A 25,874-nucleotide genomic window follows, 5' to 3' on the forward strand; every position below is an offset into this window, starting at 1 on the left:
GCAAAGGAAACTACAAACAAGATGAGAAGACAACCCTCAGAATGGTAGAAAATATTTGCAAACAAATCAATGGACAAAGGATTAATCTCCAAAATATATAAACAGCTCATGCAGCTCAATTTAAAAAAACAACCCAATTGAAAAATGGGCAGAAGACCTCAATAGACATTTCTCCAAAGAAGACATACAGATGGCCAACAAACACATGAAAAGCTGGTCAACATCACTGATCATTAGAGAAATGCAAATCAAAACCACAATGAGGTATCACCTCACACCAGTCAGAATGGCCAACATCCAAAAATCTAGAAACAATAAATCCTGGAGGAGGTGTGGAGAAAAGGGAACCCTCCTGCACTGTTGGTGGGAATGTAAATTGATACAGCCACTATGGAGAACAGTATGGAGGTTCCTTGAAAAAGTAAACGTAGAATTACCATATGACCCAGAAACCCCACTGCTGGGCCTATACCCAGAGAAAACCATCATTCAAAAAGACACATGCACCCCAATGTTCATTGCAGCACTATTTGCAATAGCCAGGTCATGGAAGCAACCTAAATGCCCATCAACAGACGAATGGATAAAGAAGATGTGGTACATATATACAATGGAATATTATTCAGCCATAAAAAGGAACAAAACTGGGTCATTTGTAGAGACATGGATGGACCTAGAGACTGTCATACAGAGTGAAGTACATTGGAAAGAGAAGAACAAATACCGTATATTAATGCGTATATGTGGAACCTAGAAAAATGGTACAGATGAACCGATTTGCAGGGCAGAAATAGAGACACAGATGTAGAGGACAAATGTATGGACACCAAGGGGGGAAAGCGGTGGAGGGAGGTGGTGGTGCTGTGATGAATTGGGAGATTGGGATTGACATATATACACTAATATGTATAAAATGGATAACTACTAAGAACCTGCTGTGTAAAAAATAAAGAAAATTCAAAAAATAAAGAAATGGACAGGAATGATATAAATTGCAAAATTTTACTGAAAAAAAAGAAGAAACAACCAGCTGTATAAAAATAAAATAAAATTCAGAAATTCAAAAAAAAGTAAGCATTTTCCTAGCTTATTAAAACTCCTAATAACCTTAACTAAATGTCTATAAATGACTTACCATGTGTCTGTGCCATGACTTTTTAACCATTGTTTTCATGTTTACTTGTTAAATAATTATTTTCCTCAAAAAAAAGCGCCAGTAGCGTGGCCCTGATTCTTCTGAGGCTCGTGGGCGCTGCTCTGAGCAGCGTCACCCTTTATAGCAGAAAGCTGGCGGGCACTGTGGGGGAAAAACAAAACAAGCAGCAAGTGGAGGAGGTGCTAGAAGAAGAGGAAAAAGAATATGTGGTAGAAAAAGTTCTCGACCATCGAGTGGTAAAGGGCCAAGTGGAGTACCTCCTAAAACGGAAGGGGTTCTTAGATGAGGACGACACATGGGAGCCAGAAGAAAACCTGGATTGCCCCGACCTCACTGCCGAGTTCCTGCAGTCACAGGAAACAGCACACGAGACAGACAAATCAGAGGGGGGCAAACGCAAAGCTGATTCTGATTCGGAAGATAAGGGGGAGGAGAGCAAACCAAAGAAGAAAGAAGAGTCAGAAAAGCCACGAGGCTTTGCTCAGGGTTTGGAACTGGAGTGGATTATTGGAGCTATAGACTCCAGTGGAGAACTCATTTTCCTGATGAAACGGAAAAACTGATGAGGCTGACCTGGGCCCTGCCAAGGAAGCCAATGTCAAGTGCCCACAGGTTGTCATATCCTCCTATGAGGAAAGGCTGACGTGGCATTCCTACCCCTCAGAGGATGATGACAAAAAAGATGACAAGAATTAACTCTCCTGAGTACCAGCCCTTGTCACGTCTGACCGTGGGGTTCGAGTGGGGAAAGGAGTTCTACTTGTCTTGACACCATGGAGGTGGCTTGAGAAGATGTCCTTCGAAGAGCCAGTATAGTTTCTGTGCCCTACAGCAGCCCAAGTGCTTTAAAGCTGCTCTATGCTGTATAGTTTGCACACCCATCCCAGTGGAGGGGAAGGACGGTCAGTGTTTCAAGGCCACCCATTCTGAACTTTACTGAGAAAGGCAAAGGGCCTTCTACATAGGACAAAACTTGCAGGCTGGGATGTGGGAGAGCAGAAGATAACTGTAGATCTTCAAAGAGCATCTCCACAACCCACAGCCTTCTTCTCAATAGTGTTAACTCTGCACTTTTACAGCATAGCATGGATGTAGTTTTTGGCCGTTACTGGTGTATTATTTGGGGCGGGAGGGATGGGGTGGGAAGAAGGGAGATGGGTTAGGGTCATTTTTGTTAAAATCTGGGGACTGATTGAGTAAATGGTGAAACAAAGGAAAGAACAACTAATGATGATTTGATTCTGTGTCCAGAATATTTTATCCTTTCAAAAAATGTCATTGGCAACCTAAATGAGGACTGTGAGAGATCGTTTGTAAGCTGCGAATGCCTGAAACTTAGAAGCCAAGGTGTTCCCTGCCTCAGCATAATGCTGTTCCCAGCAAAGGACTAAGCCAGTTACGAAGTTACCGAAGCTGCCATTTTGGGGGATTGAAGCCGGCTGAGGAGGAAAAGTCTTATTGGAGTGTATACACAGGCAGGTCATTCTGTCCTAGAGGTGCTGATTCCTGAAATTGACAAGAAGACCCTTTCTTCTCCAGTCATGAGGTTATAAATATCAGCTTCTCCATCCAAGCCACTGGCTGAAGTATTTGGGGAAGGGCAGAGGGTGGTACAGGAGGTGGGAGAGTAGGGAAAGACGAGGGCTGGTGCTCTTAGGGTGGAAAACTCTTTTGGAGCCTCTGTTTTTTGAACTTTGAAACCATTGGTGGCAGAGTTCAGTCACTGACAGCACAAGTTCACTGAAGCACTTCAAGAGTTGAATGATTTCAAAAGCCCTGGTCTCAGGAGAAGATTAAATTTTCACACTGGGGCAGTGGTTCACTTTAAAACAAAACTTTTTTTTTAATCCTAAGCATTAACTAAAACCCCAAATGCTGTCATGACTCATGAGATCCATCAGTTCTTGACATCATCTAGAACTGCATCTAGAACTCCATTGTAAAAGGCATGTGTTAGGTTTCTGTGAAAACTTTTAAATGTAAACTTCGTACCAACACTGTCAGTTCGTCTTAATAAAATTATAGATTTATATTTTAAAAATCCAGCAGCATACTTGTGTGGGTCTATTTTTGGGCTCCTCTATTTCATTGATCTATGCATCTGTCCTTCTACCAATACTCTATTGTCTTCATTACTGTAGCTATATAGTAAGGCTTATTTGGGTGATTTTATTCTTTTCCAAGATTACCTTAGATATCTAGGGCCTATGGCTTTCCTTATGAATTTTAATTTATAAATTAAAAATTATAAATTTATATAATTATAAAATTATAAAAATTAATTATAAATTAAATAATCTTTTCTATGTCTAAAAAAACCATTGCTAGGATTTTGATAGGAATTGTATTATATCTTTAATTTGGCAAGCAGTGACATCTTTACTATGTTGAGTCTTCCAATCATGAACATGATATGCCCCTCCATTTATTTAGGTCTTCTTTGATTTCTTTTATCAGTATATTATAGTTTTCAGCATATATGTTCTATATATGCTTTTGCTAGATTCATACCTAAGCATTTTTTTTAACATCTTCGTTGGTGTATAATTGCTTTACAATGGTGTGTTAGTTTCTGCTTTATAACAAAGTGAATCAATTATACATACACATATGTTCCCATATCTCTTCCCTCTTGCATCTTCCTCCCTCCCTCCCTCCCTATCCCACCCCTCCAAGCGGTCACAAAGCACCGAGCTGATATCCCCGTGCTATGCGGCTGCTTCCCACTAGCTATCTACCTTACATTTTGTAGTGTATATATATCCATGCCTCTCTCTCTCACTTTGTCACAGCTCACCCTTCCCCCTCCCCATATCCTCAAGTCCGTTCTCCAGTAGGTCTGTGTCTTTATTCCTGTCTTACCCCTAGGTTCTTCATGAAATTTTTTTTCTTAAATTCCATATATATGTGTTAGCATACGGTATTTGTCTTTCTCTTTCTGACTTACTTCACTCTGTATGACAGACTCTGGGTCTATCCGCCTCATTACAAATAGCTCAATTTCATTTCTTTTTATGGCTGAGTAATATTCCATTGCATATATGTGCCACATCTTCTTTATCCATTCATCCGATGATGGGCACTTAGGTTGTTTCCATCTCTGGGCTATTGTAAATAGAGCTGCAATGAACATTTTGGTACGACTCTTTTTGAATTATGGTTTTCTGAGGGTATATGCCCAGTAGTGGGATTGCTGGGTCATATGGTAGTTCTATTTGTAGTTTTTTAAGGAACCTCCATACTGTTCTCCATAGTGGCTATACCAATTCACATTCCCACCAGCAGTGCAGGAGTGTTCCCTTTTCTCCACACCCTCTCCAGCATTTATTGTTTCTAGATTTTTTGATGATGGCCATTCTGACTGGTGTGAGATGATATCTCAGTGTAGTTTTGATTTGTATTTCTCTAATGATTAATGATGTTGAGCATTCTTTCATGTGTTTGTTGGCAGTCTGTATATCTTCTTTGGAGAAATGTCTATTTAGGTGTTCTGCCCATTTTTGGATTGGGTTGTTTTTTTGTTATTGAGCTGCATGAGCTGCTTGTAAATTTTGGAAATTAATCCTTTGTCAGTTGCTTCATTTGCAAATATTTTCTCCCATTCTGAGGGTTGTCTTTTGGTCTTGTTTATGGTTTCCTTTGCTGTGCAAAAGCTTTGAAGTTTCATTAGGTCCCATTTGTTTATTTTTGTTTTGATTTCCATTTCTCTAGGAGGTGGGTCAAAAAGGATCTTTTTTTTTTTTTAACATCTTTATTGGGGTATAATTGCTTTATAATGGTGTGTTAGTTTCTGCTTTATAACAAAGTGAATCAGTCATACATAAACATATGTTCCCATATGTCTTCCCTCTTGCGTCTCCCTCCCCAAAAAGGATCTTGCTGTGATTTATGTCATAGAGTGTTCTGCCTATGTTTTCCTCTAAGAGTTTGATAGTTTCTGGCCTTACGTTTAGGTCTTTAATCCATTTTGAGCTTATTTTTGTGTATGGTGTTAGGGAGTGATCTAATCTCATACTTTTACATGTACCTGTCCAGTTTTCCCAGCACCACTTATTAAAGAGGCTGTCCTTTCTCCACTGTATATTCCTGCCTCCTTTATCAAGGATAAGGTGACCATATGTGCGTGGGTTTATCTCTGGGCTTTCTATCCTGTTCCATTGATCTATCTTTCTGTTTTTGTGCCAGTACCATACTGTCTTGATTATTGTAGCTTTGTAGTATAGTCTGAAGTCAGGGAGCCTGATTCCTCCAGCTCCGTTTTTCGTTCTCAAGATTGCTTTGGCTATTCGGGGTCTTTTGTGTTTCCATACAAATTGTGAAATTTTTTGTTCTAGTTCTGTGAAAAATGCCAGTGGTAGTTTGATATACCTAAACATTTTTAAGTTGTTGTAAATGGTACTGTATCTTTAATTTTACTTTCCTTTTTTTGTTGATGAAAAGTGGACGTTTTATTTTTTAAATATTTATTTATTTGGTTGCGCCTGGTCTTAGTTGCGGCACGTGGGCTCCTTAGTTTTAGCTCACTGGGTCTTAGTTGCAGCAGGCAGGCTCCTTAGTTGTAGCATGCAAACTCTTAGTTGCGGCGTGCATGTGGGATCTAGTTCCCTGACCAGGGATCGAACCCAGACCCCCTGCTTTGGGAGCGTGAGTCTTCACCACTGCGCCACCAGGGAAGTCCCAAAAAGTGGACATCTTAGATAATACATTGTAGCACCTGTGGATTCTGATTTTCCTCCAAGGCTGATGTTATTGTTTTGCTTTTAGTAAATTGCCTATACTCAATCTGTGGAAACTATCTTCTCCATGGTATGTAGCCCAGGATGTCTCTGCTCAGTTTAATTTATATTTTTATTTTTTTGTAAAATAAAAACTCCCGAGAGATTGCCCCTGGATCTGTATAGCACAGGAGACCAGCAATGACTGGTTTGAGGTTCTGATCAAACACTCGAGCCAGTAAGGCTTTCACCCTTTGCTCATAGGTCTGGGGCCGAGTGGGGAATCCTATTCAAAATTCAATCTGTTTTCAAGCCTATCCCAGCTTTTACTTTCCACCACAGAGCTTGAGCTTTCTTGAGTCTCCCGTGTGTGTGCACACAGCCTCCCATTCAACCAGGGATGTGTGGAACCTCTCTGGTTCTCGCTTTTCCAGGAGTTCCTTGGTAAATTTCTATAGAGTCCACTGGTCTGCCACCTGCTCCAAGTGGGACTGCAGCCTCAGGCTAACAAAATTGTGGGCTTTCCCCGTTCATTTCCTATTGAGTTTGCTATTTTTACAGACAATGCCATTGCACACGGGTCTTTCACCTTTCCCTCCAGATCAAGCCCAACAATGAAGCTGCTAGTTTTTAGAGACACCTTCACCCTGCTAGCACTACAAACTGGGGATGAGGAGGGAAATGGAAGCAGCTCCAGGCAAGATACTCAGTGTTCTTTCCTGAAGTTCAGCAAGTTTTTCCATAAATAGATGCTTCTCAATTTTTTAAATTTACTTGCCTTTGGTCAACTTCCAGCGCCCTGAAATGGCTGGTTTAGACAAATTTGTCCTGTTTTATAGTTGCCCAACACTTTGCCAGAAATATCCAGGCATTACTGAACTTTTCAGCCTTGGACACAGCTTGGGATCCAGCCGGGATCCAGACTCTACCCTACCAGCTACAGCCCCAGTGGGTGAATCAGCCTTCTGTAAATGAAGCTCTCCATTCAAAGCAGACCTCGCGCTGCTGGGGAGGGAAGGCTCAGTGTCATGCAGCTTTGGGGCTGAGCTTGCAGGGCCAGAACTCAGTACATAACCAGCGGACTGATCCCTGCGTCCTCCGACATCACTCCCCTGCCTCATCCCAAGGTACCCACTTTATCAATGGGTGCTCGTGACTGCAGATGGGCTACGTCCTAGTCTCTACATCTTCCATCAGAGAGGTCATGAGAAGTGTCATCTTTCACATAGTTCAATCTGTACGATGGATCAGATCACTGGTGGAATTGCACCATTAACCTTTAACTTTTCCAGGGACGAAAGTAGGGAGGGTGTGAATAGGACGGTAGACAGGGCTCGTGGGCTCAGCTCTGGTCCTGTTTCCACCAACTGACCCCCAAGTGCTGGCCCCTACACCCCCACCAGCTCCCCTGCATGGAGGGGATGTAGGTAAGCGGCTGACTCTGGGCCTCCACAACGACAACCAGCATTTATCCTCTATAGGCTCCACACATTTTGATGCACTGAATCCTCACAAGAACCCTAGGAAGTAAACGCTATTATCAATCCTTATTTTTACAGATGAAAAAAAATGGTGGCAGAGAGTATAAATGAAACTTGCCCAAGGATCCCCAAGAGAAAAGTTGGCAGTGACAGAATTTGAACCCAGACAATCCGGTTCCTAATCCTAAACCCAAGCTGCTAAACACCGTGTTCTCTTGCCTCCCCATATGCTACCATCTGTCGATGACCTGGTCACTATTACTGCTGGCACTAGGACAGTGCTTTTGAAATTGCAGGCTGCCTGCCTTTAAGTTGGCCATGCAATCAATTTCGTGGCTAAGCCCAGTTTTTCAATTAAATAGAAGAAACTAAAAATTTTGAACATCAGTACGTGTTATGTGTGGTGAGGGTGGTTTTTATTTCATGAAATTTGTTTGTTATAAACGCATCCTTTTCAGACATCAGTTCTCAAATACTTCAGCAAATGACAGGAACCCATGGCAAAGGCAACACCACTGTTGATGGAAGACTAGAGCTTAGAGGAGATCTCTTTGCTTTGTTAGTTCTCATCTACCAAAGGTAACCAGAGGTGACCCACTAGCCTTGCTCTTGGACACCCTCCACAGCACACTGTTAAATGTTTCCAGAGCGCCAGGCACTGTTCGAAGCGCTTTGTTAACCTGCTCCTGGGAATTCCCTGGTGGTCCAGTGGTTAGGACTCCGTGCTTTCACTGTCGAGGGCCCAGGTTCAATCTCCGGTCAGGGAACTAAGATGCCACAAGCCGCACGGTGTGGCCAAAAATGACCCCCAAAAAACAAACCTGCTCAATCCTCACTGCATTCAAGTGGGTACGGTTATCCTTATTTTACAGATGAGGAAACAGGCACAGAGAGGTTAAGCCACTCAGTCAAACTTACGTGGCCCGTCAGAGTTGGAGCCAGGGTTTGGACCTGCCATGCCGATTCCAGTCCTGAGAACGCCCTTCCTGGACCAGACGGCGCTGCAGCATCTCCCTGCAGAGCCTGTGGCCTGCCACGCCTACGTGGCCACCCCGTCAGCAGCCTGGAGGAATCTTGTCCTCAGGTAAGAAGACAAATCCCTGTAGGACTCCCATCCTCCACCCCGTAGTAAGCCAGGGTCCTAGGAGTACAGTCTCTGCCCTCCGCATGGAATGCTCCAGGCCAGAATTCCCCCCTTTGTGTGCCTTCAAAGCACACCTCTCTCAAGATGGCTGCTGCGACCACCGCAGCTGGCGTCACAGCCATCACCCTCATCCAGGTAACCCTCCTGATCGCATCACTGGCTGCCATGAGATTATAAATATATTTCTGTGTGTCTGGACCGTCTCCCCACCAGAGGGCAGGCATTTTGTCTACGTGCTGCTGTGCCTCTAGCTCCTGGATGGGTGATGGCACATACGAAGAACCCCAGAAAAATCTGTCATTGACTGACCAAGAGTTTGGAGTAAAGAGGGTGAATAACCTCAAAAGCAAAACTTATCCCCCTTCAACCTGCTATCTGCTCCTGCAATGGTCAAACCACTCTAGTTCATCCATCATCAACTAGCATGGTGTAAGGAGTCTGGGGTCTTCAGCGACAAAAAAAAAGATGGTCTCTCACAGACGGGCAGAGAGAGAGTTTGTTCAAGACAGCAAGTAAGTTCACAATGAGCTGGACTGGACTCCACAGCACACCTCGGGTCTGTGCATTCACTCTGCTTCTCTTGAAATCCGCAAGGACAGTGGGCACGTCCGAGGACCTTCAGGCACAGTGCACCCACCAGGACAAAGAGGTGCTTACAAAGCACCATCTCCAACTGGACTTGTGGGCTGGGTCCATGTCAGATTTTACAGACGGCAGGGAAGGAAGATGTGAGCTCTTATTCTCCAAGGGCTTCTGCATCGCGATGGAAACACCACACATAAACCTCCGAGTCCGAGGAGGGAGCAGCGTTCCACGCACTAGAGACGGCAGGACGAAGCGAAGGAGGTAGAAGCAAAAGCCCGTTGAGGTGTCCCGTCCTCAGCACTGTCCTGTCCCACAGAGCACCCAGAGGCTGGCCCCTACCACCCAGCCCCTGCTGGAGAGCGAGGGAGGGAAGAGCCACAGAGCCCCTGCCCACTGGGAAAGGGAAAAATTCACGTTAGTGAACATGACTGCCCTTTACAAATGCGGAGGATGCATTTCCTGGCAAAACAGGCCCGGCCCACGCGGGAGCTCTGTGCCGGGAAGTCAGAGCCGGCTTCTGGAGCCCCGGGCTGAGTGCACACGGAGGGCGCGTGTATAAGAAGAAGGGTGTCTTTAAACTCCCATCCCCGTGCAGATGCTCCTCACGCTCTGTATTACGTCCTCCTTCTGGGCAGGAGTTGAGTCAGCTCTGCGAGCACTTGTTGGTCCAATACACTAAAAGAGGTTTGTACTCTCAGCGAGAAGACCCGTGTGCTTGGTGAGACCCAGAAGGATACCACTGCCCGCCCCTCATCCTGACGACGGGTGACACTTGGAAAGAACAGCTTACAGAACACCCCCAATTACTTACCGCACGTGTTCTTCCCTTAGAAAACACCCATCAGACAGAAGGAAATGGAGACACAGCAAATTCAGATTTTTTATTCTGGAAAGCACATATGCACATATTTCAAACACAGAAAATTAATTTGGGAGTGAATGCCGTAACAGATCAGCTACTGACCATCATGCAGCAAGGTAAGTGAAATGGATTCGCTGGCCCTCGAAACCCCACAGTGCCTGCAGGAGGGTTGAAAAACTAGGATGCTGAATCCCTACGTACTGCCAAAGAAAACGCAACCGAAGTGGCAGGTTCCTAATGACGAGAAAAACTTACAGCTAGATAGAATCAAAACTGATTCAAGTCATACAGTGAAAGGACAAAAGGAAAAAGGAAAGAGATCAATATGATCTGAAACAACCATTTTAATAGTAAGTTGCTGACCTTTTATTGGACTCTGGTCCAAGATGCCTGAGGATGAGCCAGTGTTCCTGCACGGGGTCACCCCTGAATGGCAGACAGACCCTGTCTGTGACACTCTTCTCATCCTGAGGCCCTCCAGCAGGAGACAGCAGAGGACGAGGCCTTGTCTGCTAGTGCCCAGGTAGTAACAGGTCCTCTGGGCTTGCTGAGGGTCAGTGGGCCCAGGCCCCATGGGCTCCCCTCCTCCCTTTGTACACCTGGCTGACGCTGGGTTTCCGGAAGATCTCTGAGAATCACCTGCGAGGGAGAATGCTGGATTTTAAAGTGAGTGACCCGACCTCATGACAAGTCATACCATCCAGGCATTTTGGGCACTTCCTTTCCTCATGCCTAACAGTGTCCCTGCTCCCCTGGCTACAGATGCCAGCCAGTCCCTGTGATTAAAACAAGGGCCATTAATGTTAGCAACAAGCTGGATCGAACAAACCAGTGCAAGTGACTTTTTTCACCTGTCTTCCTTTTATATTACTCTGCCAGTTCTAAATCTATTCCTGTAACTCTACTTCATGGGGATTTTATTAATTCAGTAGCAGCTTCCTCTAAATCTGTTGGTCTTAGTGATACTGATGTTTCTAAAGGCCAAGCCAAATGGCTCTTTCTCAATCTTGTCTCAAAGTCTCTAAAGAGAAAACTAAATTAACCGGTTAGCCATGCATCATGTAAGCAACTCATATCATAAAAAAACTGGATAGACAAGTATGATTACTGCGCTTGAAACATACTAAAAGGAAAAAAAGGAATATTAACATATCAAGTTACTATGATGATTATTTTAATAACAACCTTAAGTAAAAGCCCACAAATGTTTTCCATTTAAGAATGCCTGGATATTAAAAGAAAAAAAAAAGCCTGGGATAAAATGTTCTAGGCCAATATATTTCAGACTGCAGGGCTGGTTCTAATTTAGAACAGAATACAGACCTGGAGTTAAGAGAAAAAAGTGCTGACTGACAGTCGCGCCCAAGGTTTTAACTGCCCTTCTGCTATAACATGGCTTGGGAGAACACAGAAATCATTAATGACTATGGGTTAAGGCAAAAAGTTATTAAGAAAAAGAAAAATGGTAAGAATACAAGTAACAAGAAAGGGCTGGAAAAGATGCACAACTGTTTTAAAATGAAGATGGTTTGGAAGGAAAACAGGGATAAAGGAATTAGATCATCAAAATGTTATAGGAAAGAAAAATGCTTTTGGTTTTCCAGATAAATGGCAAATCAGAATTGCTTTCCTTCAAATTTCACAGGCATCGTTTACTTAATGTTACTGATCTACTACTAGTTGCCATTTCCTTCTGAGAATGTTAATTGCATAAAAATAAATGCCAAAAAACCAAAGAACACCCAGGAAAGAAAACCCATCCCCTCTTCAAAGAAAACAAGAAACCCTGTCATAACTATTAGACCGACTCATCACCCTCTCTCTCCATACTGTCATCTGCATTCCAGAAGAGAACAGCTCGTTTTCACTCTAGAGCCGTGTGTACTTCATTTTTAAGCCCTTTTGAGTGAGGAAGCTGTTTTAACTTTTATAATGGAGGGAAGGGACAACAGAGAAGAAAAAGACAGTGGAACATTCTGTGCCAACTCAACTCAAACAAGACCGAATTCCTCGCTGTCCACGTGGAAAATGAAACTTAGATCTGTACCATGTAGGTGACTTTTAAATATTTAACTTTTTACTCAACATAAAAGCACAAATCTGTCTTAATTATAGTATTAAAATGTGACTATTTTTTCTTCAAAGGAAAAAAAAACTTAGGTATGTTTTCTTGCAAGCAAAATGGAGAAAAAGGTATTATTGTTGTTACTATAATTATTAAGCCACAGACACATAAAATCCACAAAATGGATTGGGGTGGCTTTGGAAATGCAGTATCATATCAAAGGTGCAGACTGTTTTGAACATTCTGTACAGATCGGGCTGAAACAAGAACCAAAGCAAACCTCAACCCCACCAGCAGTGAAGCGCCTCTGGGACCCTGGGAAAGACAGCATGGCCTGCTCTGACGGCGAGGTCACGAATCCTCTCCGGCGCTACTCAGGATCATCCCGCCAAGTCCGCAGGTGAGGCTGAAGGGTTCTGGCGGTGCCCAGTGCGAAGCACGTGCATCATTGGACCAATTTCTGAACAGATTTTTTATAAATATATACAAATCAGTTACAGGCACTTGAAATGTCTTTGGCTGGAATAACCCAACATTGCAAGATAATGTATTCACAGAGTGTCCAGGCCCAGGCTGGGTTCAGCAGGCAATGATTATGGTTCTCTCAGTCTCTCTCAGAAAACGGCAGCCGTGGGATTAGGCATCAGCCAAAGCCACCTAGAAGAGAGCAAGACGGCAGCCCAGTCACGCAGCAAAGCCTGGATAACTCGGCCCCACCAGCACTCTTACCAGGTTCTGGTCCTATCCCAAACCCAGGGAGCCACACCGCACACGTCTATCAGTCAGGGCAACTATTATCAGTCAGGGGAACTATTAAACCCCTAAGAAAATAGACCTCATCTAGGAGGGAATGAATAGAAATCTGAGCCTCCTGCAAGACGCAGCTGACCCTGCAGAGCCACTGTGCTGCGATACAGCGTTATGTGTCTGGAAACCCGGAAGAGCATTCTGGGAGGTGACTTCTCAAGCTCGTGGAATCGGAGGGGAGGCAGCCCTCAGGGTCAGCCGCTTGCCAGTGGGGATTAGAGAACACTTTTTTCCCAGCTGAGGCCTGGGTATATGGTTGAAGATGCAACACCATAATTGAGGCTGAGGGGAGATGACTGCTGATAAAAAGACAGGAAGTAATTTCGCTGGAGGAAAGGAATCACCCACAATAAATGGAATAAGGACTAATTGGGACCTTCTGGTGCAATGCTGGGTCAGACCCCACCCACTGCTCACCTTCTCAGGACAAAATTCAGGATTGCTCTGACGCAGTTTGCTGGGTCTGCCTTTGATAACCGCATAGCAAAACATCGTTATTACCATCACGAAGAGGAAGTAACTGGTGTGCATGAGGTGCAAGTTTATTAATGAGCGGTCATCCTAAACAAAGAGAACAAACCAGAAACATGTGCACTGAGTTACTGAGGATTTTAATGCTGGGTTCCTGGAATCAGGGTGCACAATTTCCAGACTTGCCGCAACTATCAATTCACACGGGAATCGACAGCTAAGCTATTAACGCTGGAGCTTGTTAAGTGAAGACAGAGTGTTCCCGACACCACCCATACCTTCCCTTCCTAAGGGGGTCCTATGTCCGAATCCCCCCGCCCCTGACAAGGCCCCATAGTCTTTAACCCCTGCTCTTCTCTTTATGTCCTCTTGCTCTGACAGCCCTCAGGTTGCATGGCTGACAGCCCAAGCCTGTGTTCCTAACTCCTAACTCCTTCCTGGGCCTTTCCCCACTTGGACAAGCCCCTGGCTGGAAATGCTGAAGCCGGCCTTGACTCACTCCTCCTTGATGTCCCACAGGCAAGCAGCCACCGGGCTCGGCCAGTTGTTGAGATCCCAGCCAGGCCCCCACTCCTGTTCCTTCTCACAGCTCCAGGCCTCAGGCGCCATCCCATTTACACACATCAGTTGGGCAGACAAGTCTTCCTGACACACTGCTCTACAAATTCCCTAGAGCCCAAACTCAGGCAGTGATGGCCTCGTCCGAGGAGAAAGTCTAAACACCTCAGCGAGGCACAAAGGGCCTTCTGGAGCCTGGCCCCTGCCCACCATACAGCCTGATCCCCATTGCTGCAGGCCCCTGGTATACCACTGTCCACAACTTGATAAAAACGCGGCATAAGGAAAGAGAAGGACGGACCGGGCAAAAAGAAAAATCCACCTGGCATATACGGACAGAAGAAAAGAGGATTTACAAAAATTCAGTGCAGTCTGTTAAAGGTGGGCTCAAGTCAGAGCAGCAAACTAAACTAGCAAATCATCCACTAGTCCATAGTACAGTGCCTTCTGCCCATTTCCTCCTTACAAAGTAAAATCCTACACAGGCATCAATAACTAGCCAGAGTCATCTCCTCCTATTGACTTCTGCCTTTCTGGATTCTGAACTATTTATTGCTCAGACTGACACTAACCCAATACGCTTCAGTGAGTGGCTGCGTGGATGAGTAAGACTGAACCAGCCTCTGCTGTAGCCCCAGGTTAGGCACACAGCAGTGCTCAATAAATAACTGCTGTTGAACAAAGCGGGAAACAGAACAGAAGCAATTTTCTTAACCCAATGGGCGGCATGTTTTTCCAAGTCTCCAGCACTCCACCTGGTCTCCCAACCTAGCTGGACAGCTAGAATGGCAGGGGCTAAGCTAACCCAAGGAGGTAAACAGGGCCTGCTCTAACAGTTCCTGGACACACACACACATACACACCAACTGTCCTCACTTACATCTGGAACAATAACTGTAAGCTTGGGATTTAAAGCATGATAGACTTTTCCAATGGCCCCCTTGTAACACCAGAAAGGATTGTAGTCTTGAGCATATTTTGTGTTGGCATCTCTGGCAGTTGTGAAGATCTTGTACCAGAGCGTGGCGTTGCTGTAGGTGTCAGGAGCACAGTGCGGCGGCTGTCTGCAGGAGAAGACGGGGCAAGACACATGCTCAGTGGCCTTGAGACATTTACTTGTGTCTCAGCCACCAGCGCTGGCATAGCACCAAGAAGAGCCACACGTGCAGAATGAATAAGAAACATATTCTCTTGAGATAAATACCATTATATTTTTAGTTCAGTGATTTTTTTTTTTTTTTTTTTTTGGTGCGGTACGCGGGCCTCTCAATGTTGTGGCCTCTCCCGTTGTGGAGCACAGGCTCCGGACGCGCAGGCTCAGCGGCCATGGCTCACAGGACCAGCCACTCCGTGGCATGTGGGATCCTCCTGGACCAGGGCACGAACCCGTGTCCCCTGCATCAGCAGGTGGACTCTCAACCACTGTGCCACCAGGGAAGCCCAATTTCTTTAAAAAAATTAATAAACATGTAAAGAATAAGAAATAGGCATCCGGCACTTAGGAGTCTGGGTGTTAGACTTCTGCCTTCAGAATTCAACCCATGTCCTCTCGCATATGATGTGGCCAGAAAAGGACTCGCTCCTTTTAAGCCCATTTTCTCAAATTATCTAAACTCTTAGTCACAACTGGAAGTCTTACATACAAAGTTCTCTATCAGATATTACAACCAACAGCAAATAATGCTTAACTTGTCCTACAAACCTCCAAATGTCTGAAACAGATAAATCCCAGGATTATTATTTTTAAAGGATTCACCCTAAGATTCTTTTAAATAGGCTACATCTTGTGTATTTCATGTAATTATAGATCATTATCTCCTTTCCAGAGAAAGGAGAGGCAAGAAAAGCCTTAAAGGCAAAGCAGTTACACTGACAGCTGCTCAAAAAAAATATGAAGCAGGGCTTCCCTGGTGGCGCAGTGGTTGAGAGTCCGCCTGCCGATGCAGGGGACACGGGTTCGTGCCCCAGTCCAGGAAGTTCGCACATGCAGCGGAGCGGCTGGGCCCGTGAGCCATGCCACTGAGCCTGTGCGTCCGGAGCCTATGCTCCGCAACGGGAAAGGCCACAACAGTGAGAGGCTCGCATACCGCAAAAAAAAAAAAAATATATATATATATATATGAAGCAAAAGTTTCAGAAACAGTAACTATATCACGGAAAATAATGTTCAATTTATACTATCAATTTAAAAAATAACTCTTCCTGGATAATGGAGACGAACAAAACCTTTATCTTTCAGGAGCCTTAAATGTCATTATGGTCACAGGATCAGCTCTTATTCATCTTTCCTGTGGCTTCTTCTACCAACAGGAAAGGCCACCTAAAACTTACACACAGCAACCAGATGCTTTCACAACCTTGTTGAAACACTAACCCTCTGATACTTCTATGCAGAAGTTTTACCTTTAGAAAACCAAAATTAAACTGAAACAATCTTATAGACAGGTCCCAGTAATGACAATTCTACAAAGTAACACGAGGCAAGCTGTCCTGAGAATTTGCTCAGGCATCCCAGTCACGTTTACAGTAAATGGAGCTTCTTATGGGGTCAGGAAAGTACTTACACAGTGACAGGGAACACGCCAGGGTGGGCTGTGAGGGTCATGCAGGCTGTGAACACCACCTGCTCACAGTGGCCGTGAAGGGCACAGTCGTCCGAGCTCCAGGCTGTGGGCAGGGTAAAGGTAATGTTTATCTCCTCGTGGGCTTCTCTGCCTGGAAAGAGAAATTGGTTTTTTGGTAAGTAAAGCGAGAATTCATACATTTATTATTCTCTGGAATCTGAATGAATCCTGACATCAAACCCACCCAGGAATCACCTATCAGCCCACTGAACTGGGACCCCTGCTTTTGTGGGGTTTCAGGAATAACAGCAGTTCCGAGCCAGACTGAGGCCTGCTCACCTGGCAGAGCCACAAAATGGCAAACGGAGAGGGGTCACCTTCAGCCAAGGCCGGGAGTTGCCACGCAAGGGCCCAGGCCATGCCTCAGTGGGAAGGCTGGGGCTGGGTAAGTCATCACCATTGTTACAGCTTTCATACAGCACTCTTACCATTTTCAAACTGCTTTTATATGTACTACTTCACTTAAGATGTACCACTATCCTAAGAACATGACCAAAGAAGTGTTACTGTTCCCCTTTACAAACGAGTAGACTGAGGATCAGACGGCTGAACAGACTTAAGAAAGGTCATGAGACGGGTGAGTGATGAAGCGTAAATGAATAAGGTATTCGAACATCACAGCGGAAGAAAAAGGTCCACTTGCTACGTGGAAAACCCAGATGTCGCCCTTACCTCCTTACATGGGAACAGCTCTCACCTGGTACAGCCAACAGGAGGCTGGCAGGCACTCCCAAGTTCCTTCAAGGACTTTAAAAGGTTCTTGGTAACCAAACCAAAGATGATTCTTCCAAGGCCCAAGCCTCTGGCACAAAGCCTTTCCTGATTATTCCAGCTTCTACTTTCCAACCTTCTCCTAAATCACCTACAATCACCTGAATCACCTACAGTCTGTCATGGGTTTAGCACTAGTCCAAGGGCAGTGCTCAATGTTCATAAGTGTTTATTTTTAATATTATTTAACAAGCATTTATATAGCATTTCCTTTGTGCCAGGAACTATTTTAAGTGCTTGATGAATATTAACTCACATTACGCTTGTCTCTTCCTTATCCCAAAATTCCAAAGGGAAGAGACCAGGCTTTTTCTAGTTCTTAGCCCAGTGCATTCACAAAATTTTAAGACTAGTAGCAATATCTGTAGTATGTACTGAAAACTCCAAAATGATGAGCCAGAATAAAAAATTGGTGTTTTTAACAGACTCACAGATATAGAGAGCAGACTTGTGGTTGCCAGGGGGTGGGCTGGTGGGGGAGGGATGGATTGGGAATTGGGATTAGCAGAGGCAAACTATTATATACAGGATGGATAAACAAGGTCCTGCACAGGGAACCATATTCAATATCCTGTAACAAACCATAATGGAAAAGAATATGAAGAATATGTATAACTGAGTCACTGTGCTGTACAGAAATTAACAACATTGTAAATCAACTATACTTCAATAAAATTAAAGAAAAATAAAAACTCAAAAATTTTAAAATGTGTGTTTTTAAATATTAAGACCAGAAATAGGCCTTATAATTTTTTCCCAGTCTCCTACTCTTATGGGCTTTTATTGAGAGCCTACTGCATACCAAACACTTTAATAGGTGAAGATGTAGTAGAAATGGTCCCTTCTTGGCTTCGTTTAGTTCAAACTCAACAAAAGGGAAGACATATACAAAAAATAAAAAACAGTCTGATGAGTAAAACCGTACACTCTAATGCTCTGTGTTGTAACAGCTGTTACCTGAGAAAGCCTGGAGAGAAGTGGCTAACACTCACATACCTGAGAGTCCAATCTGATGCCCGAGAACGGTCGAGTACAGATGGGTGACGTTGCGAGAGTACCCGCCAAAGGGTTTGAGTGGGTCCAGGGTTAGTGTGATTGCAACTGAGATGTTCACTGGGCCTGAATCCTCCAGGGACTGTGGGGACTGGGTGGACATCCTGGCCTGGCCGCTGGTCACTGTGCTTTCCAGAGCTGTGGTGTCGTTTGTGAGATGCTTTAGTGTTTCATTCTCTGATACGCACAAGTCCAAATCATTAAACCGCAGCAGAAAGGTATTCCAATCCTTCAGTAAAACGAGAGAGAGGAAAACAAGCCTGAGCCGACTGAAAGTGCTGCCGGTGCAGTGACAGTCACAACCCACGGTGTGGCATCACACAACAGGGGGACCATGCCTCAGAGTCAGTCCTTCAAAATACAACAACACAGCATTCAGCCTCTTGTGCTGGCGTAATAGTGTGGTTTTTCAACCACTCTCACATTCAAAATCTAAAATATAAACTCTTCATTGGCATGAGCTATTACACTGTGAGATTAAGCCAACTTAGGAAAATATGTAAAGAAAAAAAGGGTATTAAACTTACAGGAAATGATCTAGTCTCAGAATCAAGCTTGAAAAGAAAGATTGAACAAAAGTAGTAAAATATTAAAAGTATTAATCCAAACTCATTTAGCAGTTACAATTAGTTATTTTTTAAAAATTAAGGCCGCCTTAAAATATTTTCTCATAAGGTCAATTTTCTACACCTTGCTTTCTGTCTTGGGAACGCGAAACTGCAGTAACTACCAACACTCGTGTGGTACTTTCCCCCCTCGTCATGGACTTTGGATGCCACTTTAGAACAGGAACAATTTCAAAAGGGAGGAGAAAAGATGTTTTCAGGCTTCTCTTAATATCTGTACTGATGGTTTAAATTATAAGCAGTTTTAAAACTGACACCAACAAAGTACCCACCAGGGTGTGTGTTTTTAGTTTTAGCAGACACCCAAAGATGAACTCAGGCTAAAATAGCAATAACAAATCAACTGAGGCTGTTACATACAACTTCTTTCTCCCAAGCAACATTATCTACAAAAAGGTGCCAAAGGTGAAGACAAACCAAGTTACATTTTTTTAAAATAAATTTATTTATTCATTTTATTTTTGGCTGCGCTGGGTCATCATTGCTGCATGCAGGCTTTCTCTAGTTGCGGCGAGCGGGGGCTACTCTTCATTGAAGTGTGCAGGCTTCTCACTGCAGTGGCTTCTCTTGTTGCGGAGCATGGGTTCTAGGCATGTGGGCTTCACTAGTTGTGGCTCGTGGGCTCCAGAGTACAGGCTCAGTAGTTGTGGCGCATGGGCTTAGTTGCTCCACGGCATGTGGGATCTTCCCGGACCAGGGCTCAAACCCGTGTCCCCTGCATTGGCAGGCAGATTCTTAACAAGTGCGCCACCAGGGAAGCCCCAAGTTACATTTTTAAAAAAAATTTGTTTTTATTTTTGGCTGCATTGGGTCTTCGTTGCTGCACACAGGCTTTCTCTAGTTGCGGCGAGAGGGGGCTACTCTTTGTTGTGGTACGCGGGCTTCTCACTGTCGTGGCTTCTCTTGTTGCGGAGCACGGGCTCTAGGCATGCAGGCTTCAGTAGTTGTGGCACATGGGCTCAGTAGTTGTGGCTTGTGGGCTCTAGAGCACAGGCTCAGTAGTTGTGGCACATGGGCTTAGTTGCTCCACGGCATGTGGGATCTTCCCGGACCAGGGCTCGAACCCATGTCCCTTGCATTGGCAAGCAGATTCTTAACCACTGTGCCACCAGGGAAGCCCCAAGTTACATTTTGAATAATTCTAACATTGATTAAAAATGCCATTCGGAGTAATCCCTAACCAGTCAGGTCTACCTTTATAGCCTCAGTTTATCAGTATCTGGCATTTAGTAAGAAGGCAACCAGATATTTCAAATTACATTTTCCCTGACACCTACAAACTCAGCAGACCATTAAAGAACATTAGGGCTGAAAATGAACAACCTAGTCTCACCCCTTCCTATTCCAGACATGAGGAAACTGAGGCCCAGAGCAAATCAGGGACTCTCCAATGCCAGCTGAGTTGAAGGCAGACTTAGAATTGTTTTCTGATTCACAGCACCAAACTTTCCCCATACACCTAGGATCCTCATTTGAAAATAAAATCACTAAATTAATCATAATCAAAGTTCTGCAGCATCTTGCAGCTCTGCTTTCCTGCAGAGTTCGAGTCCATTTTGAACAGCTGGCCAAGGCCAATGTCAGGCCCCATTTTGATTAAGGGCTAATTATCCGGGCTACATCTTAACCATTGATCTTGGCTGCGTGTTCAACATGGACTTGAGCTTTGAGGGAGAGCAATGCCAGGATGCTGAAGAACTTTGGTTGCGACTAGAATGTTCATTTTCAGCCCTAATGTAGGTACAGCCTGTTTCGATAACCTTTAAAGATTCAGGCAGGGTCAGAAAAGGGGGAGAATGAAGCCAGCCAGCAGGTATCTTGGTAAGAAACTCTTTGGAAGGGTTTCACAGGAGAAATAGCTAAAACTTGTTACTTTGTATTAGAGACTTAATGTGGGAAGGTGGTCCCTTCTTGCTAACATCACCTATGATCTAGAATGCCACAGAGCACAAGAGGAAGCATAATCCCCGTAACACTGAGCAAAACTCTCCTCTTCATCACAAGGCACACACGATGCAACAATAATGCAATCCCTATCCCCGCCCCCATGGCCACTCTCACCAACGAACACACCCAAGAAGAAAAAGTGTAAGAGAAGACACTCACAGAATCTAAGACGGGAACTAATTTGTCCTAAAAGACACTTATCCACCAGTAAATTCACCATATCATTGATTCAGCATAATTTCTAACGCATAAAATAAATTTATTAATAGGGATATTGTTATTCACCTCTATTAAACAAGATTATCAACTGTATTGTTTTCTGATATGCAGAAACACTTTTTAAATTTATTTTATGATATTTTTGATTTTTGGCTGCATTGGGTCTTCGTTGCTGCATGCAGGCTTTCTCTAGTTGTGGTGAGCCGGGGCTACTCTTTGTTGTGGTGTGTGGACTTCTCACTGCGGTGGCTTCTCTTGTTACGGAGCACAGGCTCTAAGCATGCGGGCTTCAGTAGTTGTGGCATGCAGGCTCCATAGTTGTGGCTCGTGAACTCTAGAGCGCAGGCTCAGTAGTTGTGGCACACGGGCTTAGTTGCTCCGTGGCATGTGGGATCTTCCCAGACCAGGGCTCGAACCTGTGTCCCCTGCACTGGCAGGCAGAGTCTTAACCACTGTGCCACTAGGGAAGTCCCACACACATCTTTTAAAATCTGTATTATGACTGTTCAAAAATTATTATATGCCTAGACTAGCGATTAAAGAGCAACGCCCAAATAATTCACTTAAATTGACCAAAAAATAAAATCTAGAAGGCAAGTTTGTAGATTACTGAAGCTTTCCTTGATAAGAAAAAGGCAAATATCTTTGGAAATAAGATCCTGCTTTCTAATTTCTTTAGAATTTCTTCTTCTCCAATGAAAAAGCTATCAGTACAGCTGATAAAACTCCATGACAATATATGGCTTTAAAATAACAAATGTTGGCTTCCCTGGTGGCGCAGTGGTTGAGAGTCCGCCTCCTGATGCAGGGGACACGGGTTCGTGCCCTGGTCCGGGAAGATCCCACATGCCGCGGAGTGGCTTGGCCTGTGAGCCATGGCCGCTGGGCCTGCGCGTCCGGAGCCTGTGCTCCGCAACGGGAGAGGCCACAATAGTGAGAGGCCCGCGTACCGCAAAAAAAAAAAAAAAAAAAAAAGTTTACAGTTTTTGAAAATTGTAGTTAGCTAATTTAATATGAATAGCAAAGAAGTTAGTTCTTGATCTTCTTGACACAAACATTTTGCAAATATATTTTCCAAAATACATGTTTCATTGCTGAAACAGTCTAACTAAAGCTGGTAGCATTATTTAAATCAATAACTATCTGACTAGGTTATTTCCTAACAAAGTGAGCCACAGCAAGATGCAAGACCAAAAATTCTGAATAAATATTACTCTTTCTCACTGGGATAAAAGTCACAACCAAAGAAAGGTATATGGAGAGCCAAAAGGTGTTTTCCCACTCTATAAAGGTCCAGCCAGTCTGAGAGGAGAACTTAGAATTTACTATACCTCTGCCATTTCTGGTGACTTGATCTCCTTGATTTTGAAGAAATAGCCCAAGGTCAGGAAAGCTATTGCCATGGCGCTTACACTGATCATAAAGACCACCAAGGGGGGCCGGCTGCTGATGTACACCTTCAGGTTCTCCAGGGGGTTGATGTTGAACATTATTCTGATCAGCTCCACCTGAAAGGAATGAATCAGAAGATTCACCCACTGACTCGCCAAAAGAAAACCTATGACTCTCACTTCTGTTTCTTTGACGGTTTGGGGGGATGAGGAGGTCACTCGTTATTGAACTTGAGAACTATCTGATCATAAATCCATTCAAAAGACTAGAAGGAAATAGAAGACCACTAAATGCTAACTGTCATTATTTCCAAGTGGTAGGATCTTGAAAGATAGGCATTCTTTCAGTTTGAATTTTCTAATTATTCTTTAATGAACACTTGCTACTTCCATATTACTTAAGAAAATGTTTTAAGTCAGTAATACGACACAAATACATGCCAACATGTACAAAAATAAACTGAGGATACTCTTATTTCCTACCACTGAAGAGCTGAATCCTATTTATTCAACATTCTGTCCTGTTCACCACCATACTCATGCCCATCCCAGCACCTGGCAGAGAGCAGGCACTCAACAAGTACTGAATTTTATCACTCCCCTGCTTAAAGCCCTCCTAAGGCTTCCCACTGGACCTGGCATGAGATTCCTGTGAAGGCCCACAGGGTGTCATGATCCAGAAGCCCCGCCAACCTCTATGACTACCTCTCCACCAACATTCCCTCCTCATTCACCGGCCGCTGGCCACACTGGCCTTGCTATTTTTCAGGATCAGCTTGTCAATTTCTGCAAAGAAGTCAGCTGTGACTTTGATAGGGATTACACTGAATCCACAAATCAGTCTGGGGAGTACCACCACTTTAACAATATTATCTTCCAGTCCACGAACCTGGGATGCCTTTCCACTTATTTCTGTTCTCTTTCATTTATTTTAATATTTTGTATTTATCAAAGCATATGTGTGCACTTCTTTTGTTAAACTTATTCCTAAGTATTTTATTCTTGGAATTTTGAACATGTCCTATCTGCAGGCTTTTTACCTCTGCCTGGAATGCTTTAGCCCTAAATTTCCACATGCTTGCTCTTCTTAGAATGCAGGTCTATGCTCAGTAGTCAGTTCCTCAGAGAGGCCTTCCCTGACCACCCTCAGCCCCCGGCCTCCCAGGACCCTGCTTGACTTCCTTCACACTGTCTAGTTACGTTTCTACTTGTTCATAGTCTATCACCCCTCATTTGTGAGCTCCAAGAGAGCGGACATTTTGCCAGTCTTGCTCACTGCTATGGCCCTGGCTCCTGGTCCCCAGAACAGTAGCTGGCATGTAATGAGCTCTTATATACATGATCAGACTACAACACTAAAACTATTTAAAAAATCTGTGCCAGCTTTTAAATTTTAGAGAGAAAAAGATGCATCAACAGCCCCTAAGAACCAATAGCGACCGCGTGCAACAAGCCAGGCTGTGTACCTGTTTGTTTTCACAAGAGTCTTTGACTCAACATTCTGTTTCTGAGATTTATCTCTGTTGATTCAGTCTACTGGGTTTACCTGCTGTATAGGATGCAAGTGTATCACAGTTGAGTTATCACAGGCATAGAAGCCCAGCTGGGTTCTTCCCACTGTTTCACTCACAAAGGGCACCAGAGCAGGCACAAGAGTGGTTCTAACACAACGAGGTCACCAGTAGGCCCGTCTGCAACTTGACTTTATATTGTCAGACTCTCCGAGGAAGTCATACCAGTTTACACTTCCCCCAGCAAGGAAAAGGTTCGCTCCATTTCCCAACATTCATGCCAACGCTTGATATTCTAAGGCAATCTTTTGGATCTGGACCAACGAGATCATGTGAAATTGTATCTCACCATTATTTTAAATTACAGCTCCCTGAAACAGAATATCCTTTTACTTCTTTATCGGCCATTTAGATTCTTCCTAGGTGAACTGCCTGAATCTTTGGCCATTTACCAGTAGGATGTTTGTCTATGTCTTCTTAATGTTTAAAATAATTTTTTGACATTTTAGACACTGAGCCTTTTCCAATTTTTTTAAAATGACATATATAACTACTCCAAGCTTTACAACAAAGGTGAATCATCACAACAAACCAGCTTTACAACATATGCTAAAGGAACTTCTCTAAGTGGGAAACACAAGAGAAGAAAAGGACCTACAAAAACAAACTCAAAACAATTAAGAAAATGGTAATAGGAACATACATATCAATAATAACCTTGAATGTAAATGGATTAAGTGCCCCAACCAAAAGACACAGATTGGCTGAATGGCTACAAAAATAAGACCCATATATATGCTGTCTACAAGACCTACTTCAGACCTAGGGACACATACAGACTGAAGGTGTGAAGGGATGGGAAAAGATATTCCATGCAAATGCACAACAAAAGAAAGCTGGAGTAGCAATACTCATATCTGATAAAATAGACTTTAAAATAAAGGCTGTTACAAGAGATAAGGAGGGACACTACATAATGATCAAAGGATCAATCCAAGGAGAAGATATAACAATTATAAATACATATGTACCCAACAGAGGAGCACCTCAATGCATAAGGCAAATGCTAACAACCAAGAAAGGAGAAATCGACAGTAACACAATAATAGTAGGGGACTTTAACACCCCACTTACACCAATGGACAGATCATCCAAACAGAAAATAAATAAGGAAACACAAGCTTTAAATGACACGATAGACCAGATAGATTTAGTTGATATTTATAGAACATTCCACCCAAAAGTGGCAGAATACACTTTCTTCTCAAGTGCACATGGAACATTCTCCAGGACAGATCACCTCTTGGGTCACAAATCAAGCCTCGGAAAATTTAAGAAAATTGAAATCGTATCAAGCATCTTTTCTGACCACAATGCTATGAGATTGGAAATCAATTACAGGAAAAAAAGTGCAAAAAACACAATAAATGGAGGCTAAACAGTGCGCTACTAAATAACCAAGAGATCACTGAAGAAATCAAAGAAGAAATAAAAAAATACATAGAAACAAATGACAATGAAAACACTACGACCCAAAACCTATGGGATACAGCAAAAGCAGTTCTAAGAGGGAAGCTTGTAGCAATTCAATCTCACCTCAAGAAACAAGAAAATTCTCAAATAAACAATATAACCCTACACTTAAAACAACTAGAGAAAGAAGAACAAAGAAAACCCAAAGTCAGTAGAAGGAAAGAAATCATAAAAATCAGAGCAGAAATAACTGAAATAGAAATGAAGAAAACAATAGCAAAGATCAATAAAACTAAAAGCTGGTTCTTTAAGATAAACAAAATTGATAAACCATTAGCCAGACTAAGAAAAAAAGGGAGACGATGCAAATCAATAAAATTACAAATGAAAAAGGAGGAATCACAACTGACACTGC

At 43.6% G+C, this 25,874-nt stretch overlaps 1 protein-coding gene and 1 pseudogene across 4 annotated transcripts in view; one reads left to right on the plus strand and one right to left on the minus strand.

Annotated features, from left to right (window-relative positions):
* The first annotated feature begins 1,203 nt into the window (after positions 1–1,203).
* Positions 1,204–2,274, plus strand: LOC109547698 (chromobox protein homolog 1 pseudogene; annotated as a pseudogene).
* A 7,663-nt stretch (positions 2,275–9,937) lies between these two features.
* Positions 9,938–25,874, minus strand: part of TMEM248 (transmembrane protein 248) — a 32,128-nt gene continuing 16,191 nt past the window's right edge. For all 4 annotated transcript variants that reach the window (XM_019921918.3, XM_004319624.4, XM_019921917.3 and 1 more), the window contains exons 2-7: positions 22,416–22,592; positions 18,236–18,521; positions 16,409–16,559; positions 14,725–14,908; positions 13,233–13,376; positions 9,938–12,665 (exon numbers count right to left, since the gene is read on the minus strand). In XM_019921918.3, the coding sequence (XP_019777477.1) occupies positions 12,645–12,665; positions 13,233–13,376; positions 14,725–14,908; positions 16,409–16,559; positions 18,236–18,521; positions 22,416–22,574 (945 nt within the window). In that variant the 5' untranslated portion in view covers positions 22,575–22,592 and the 3' untranslated portion in view covers positions 9,938–12,644. The remainder of the gene's footprint in view (positions 12,666–13,232; positions 13,377–14,724; positions 14,909–16,408; positions 16,560–18,235; positions 18,522–22,415; positions 22,593–25,874) is intronic.

The sequence above is a fragment of the Tursiops truncatus genome, chromosome 15 (assembly GCF_011762595.2).
Source record: "Tursiops truncatus isolate mTurTru1 chromosome 15, mTurTru1.mat.Y, whole genome shotgun sequence".
Lineage (NCBI taxonomy): Eukaryota > Metazoa > Chordata > Mammalia > Artiodactyla > Delphinidae > Tursiops > Tursiops truncatus.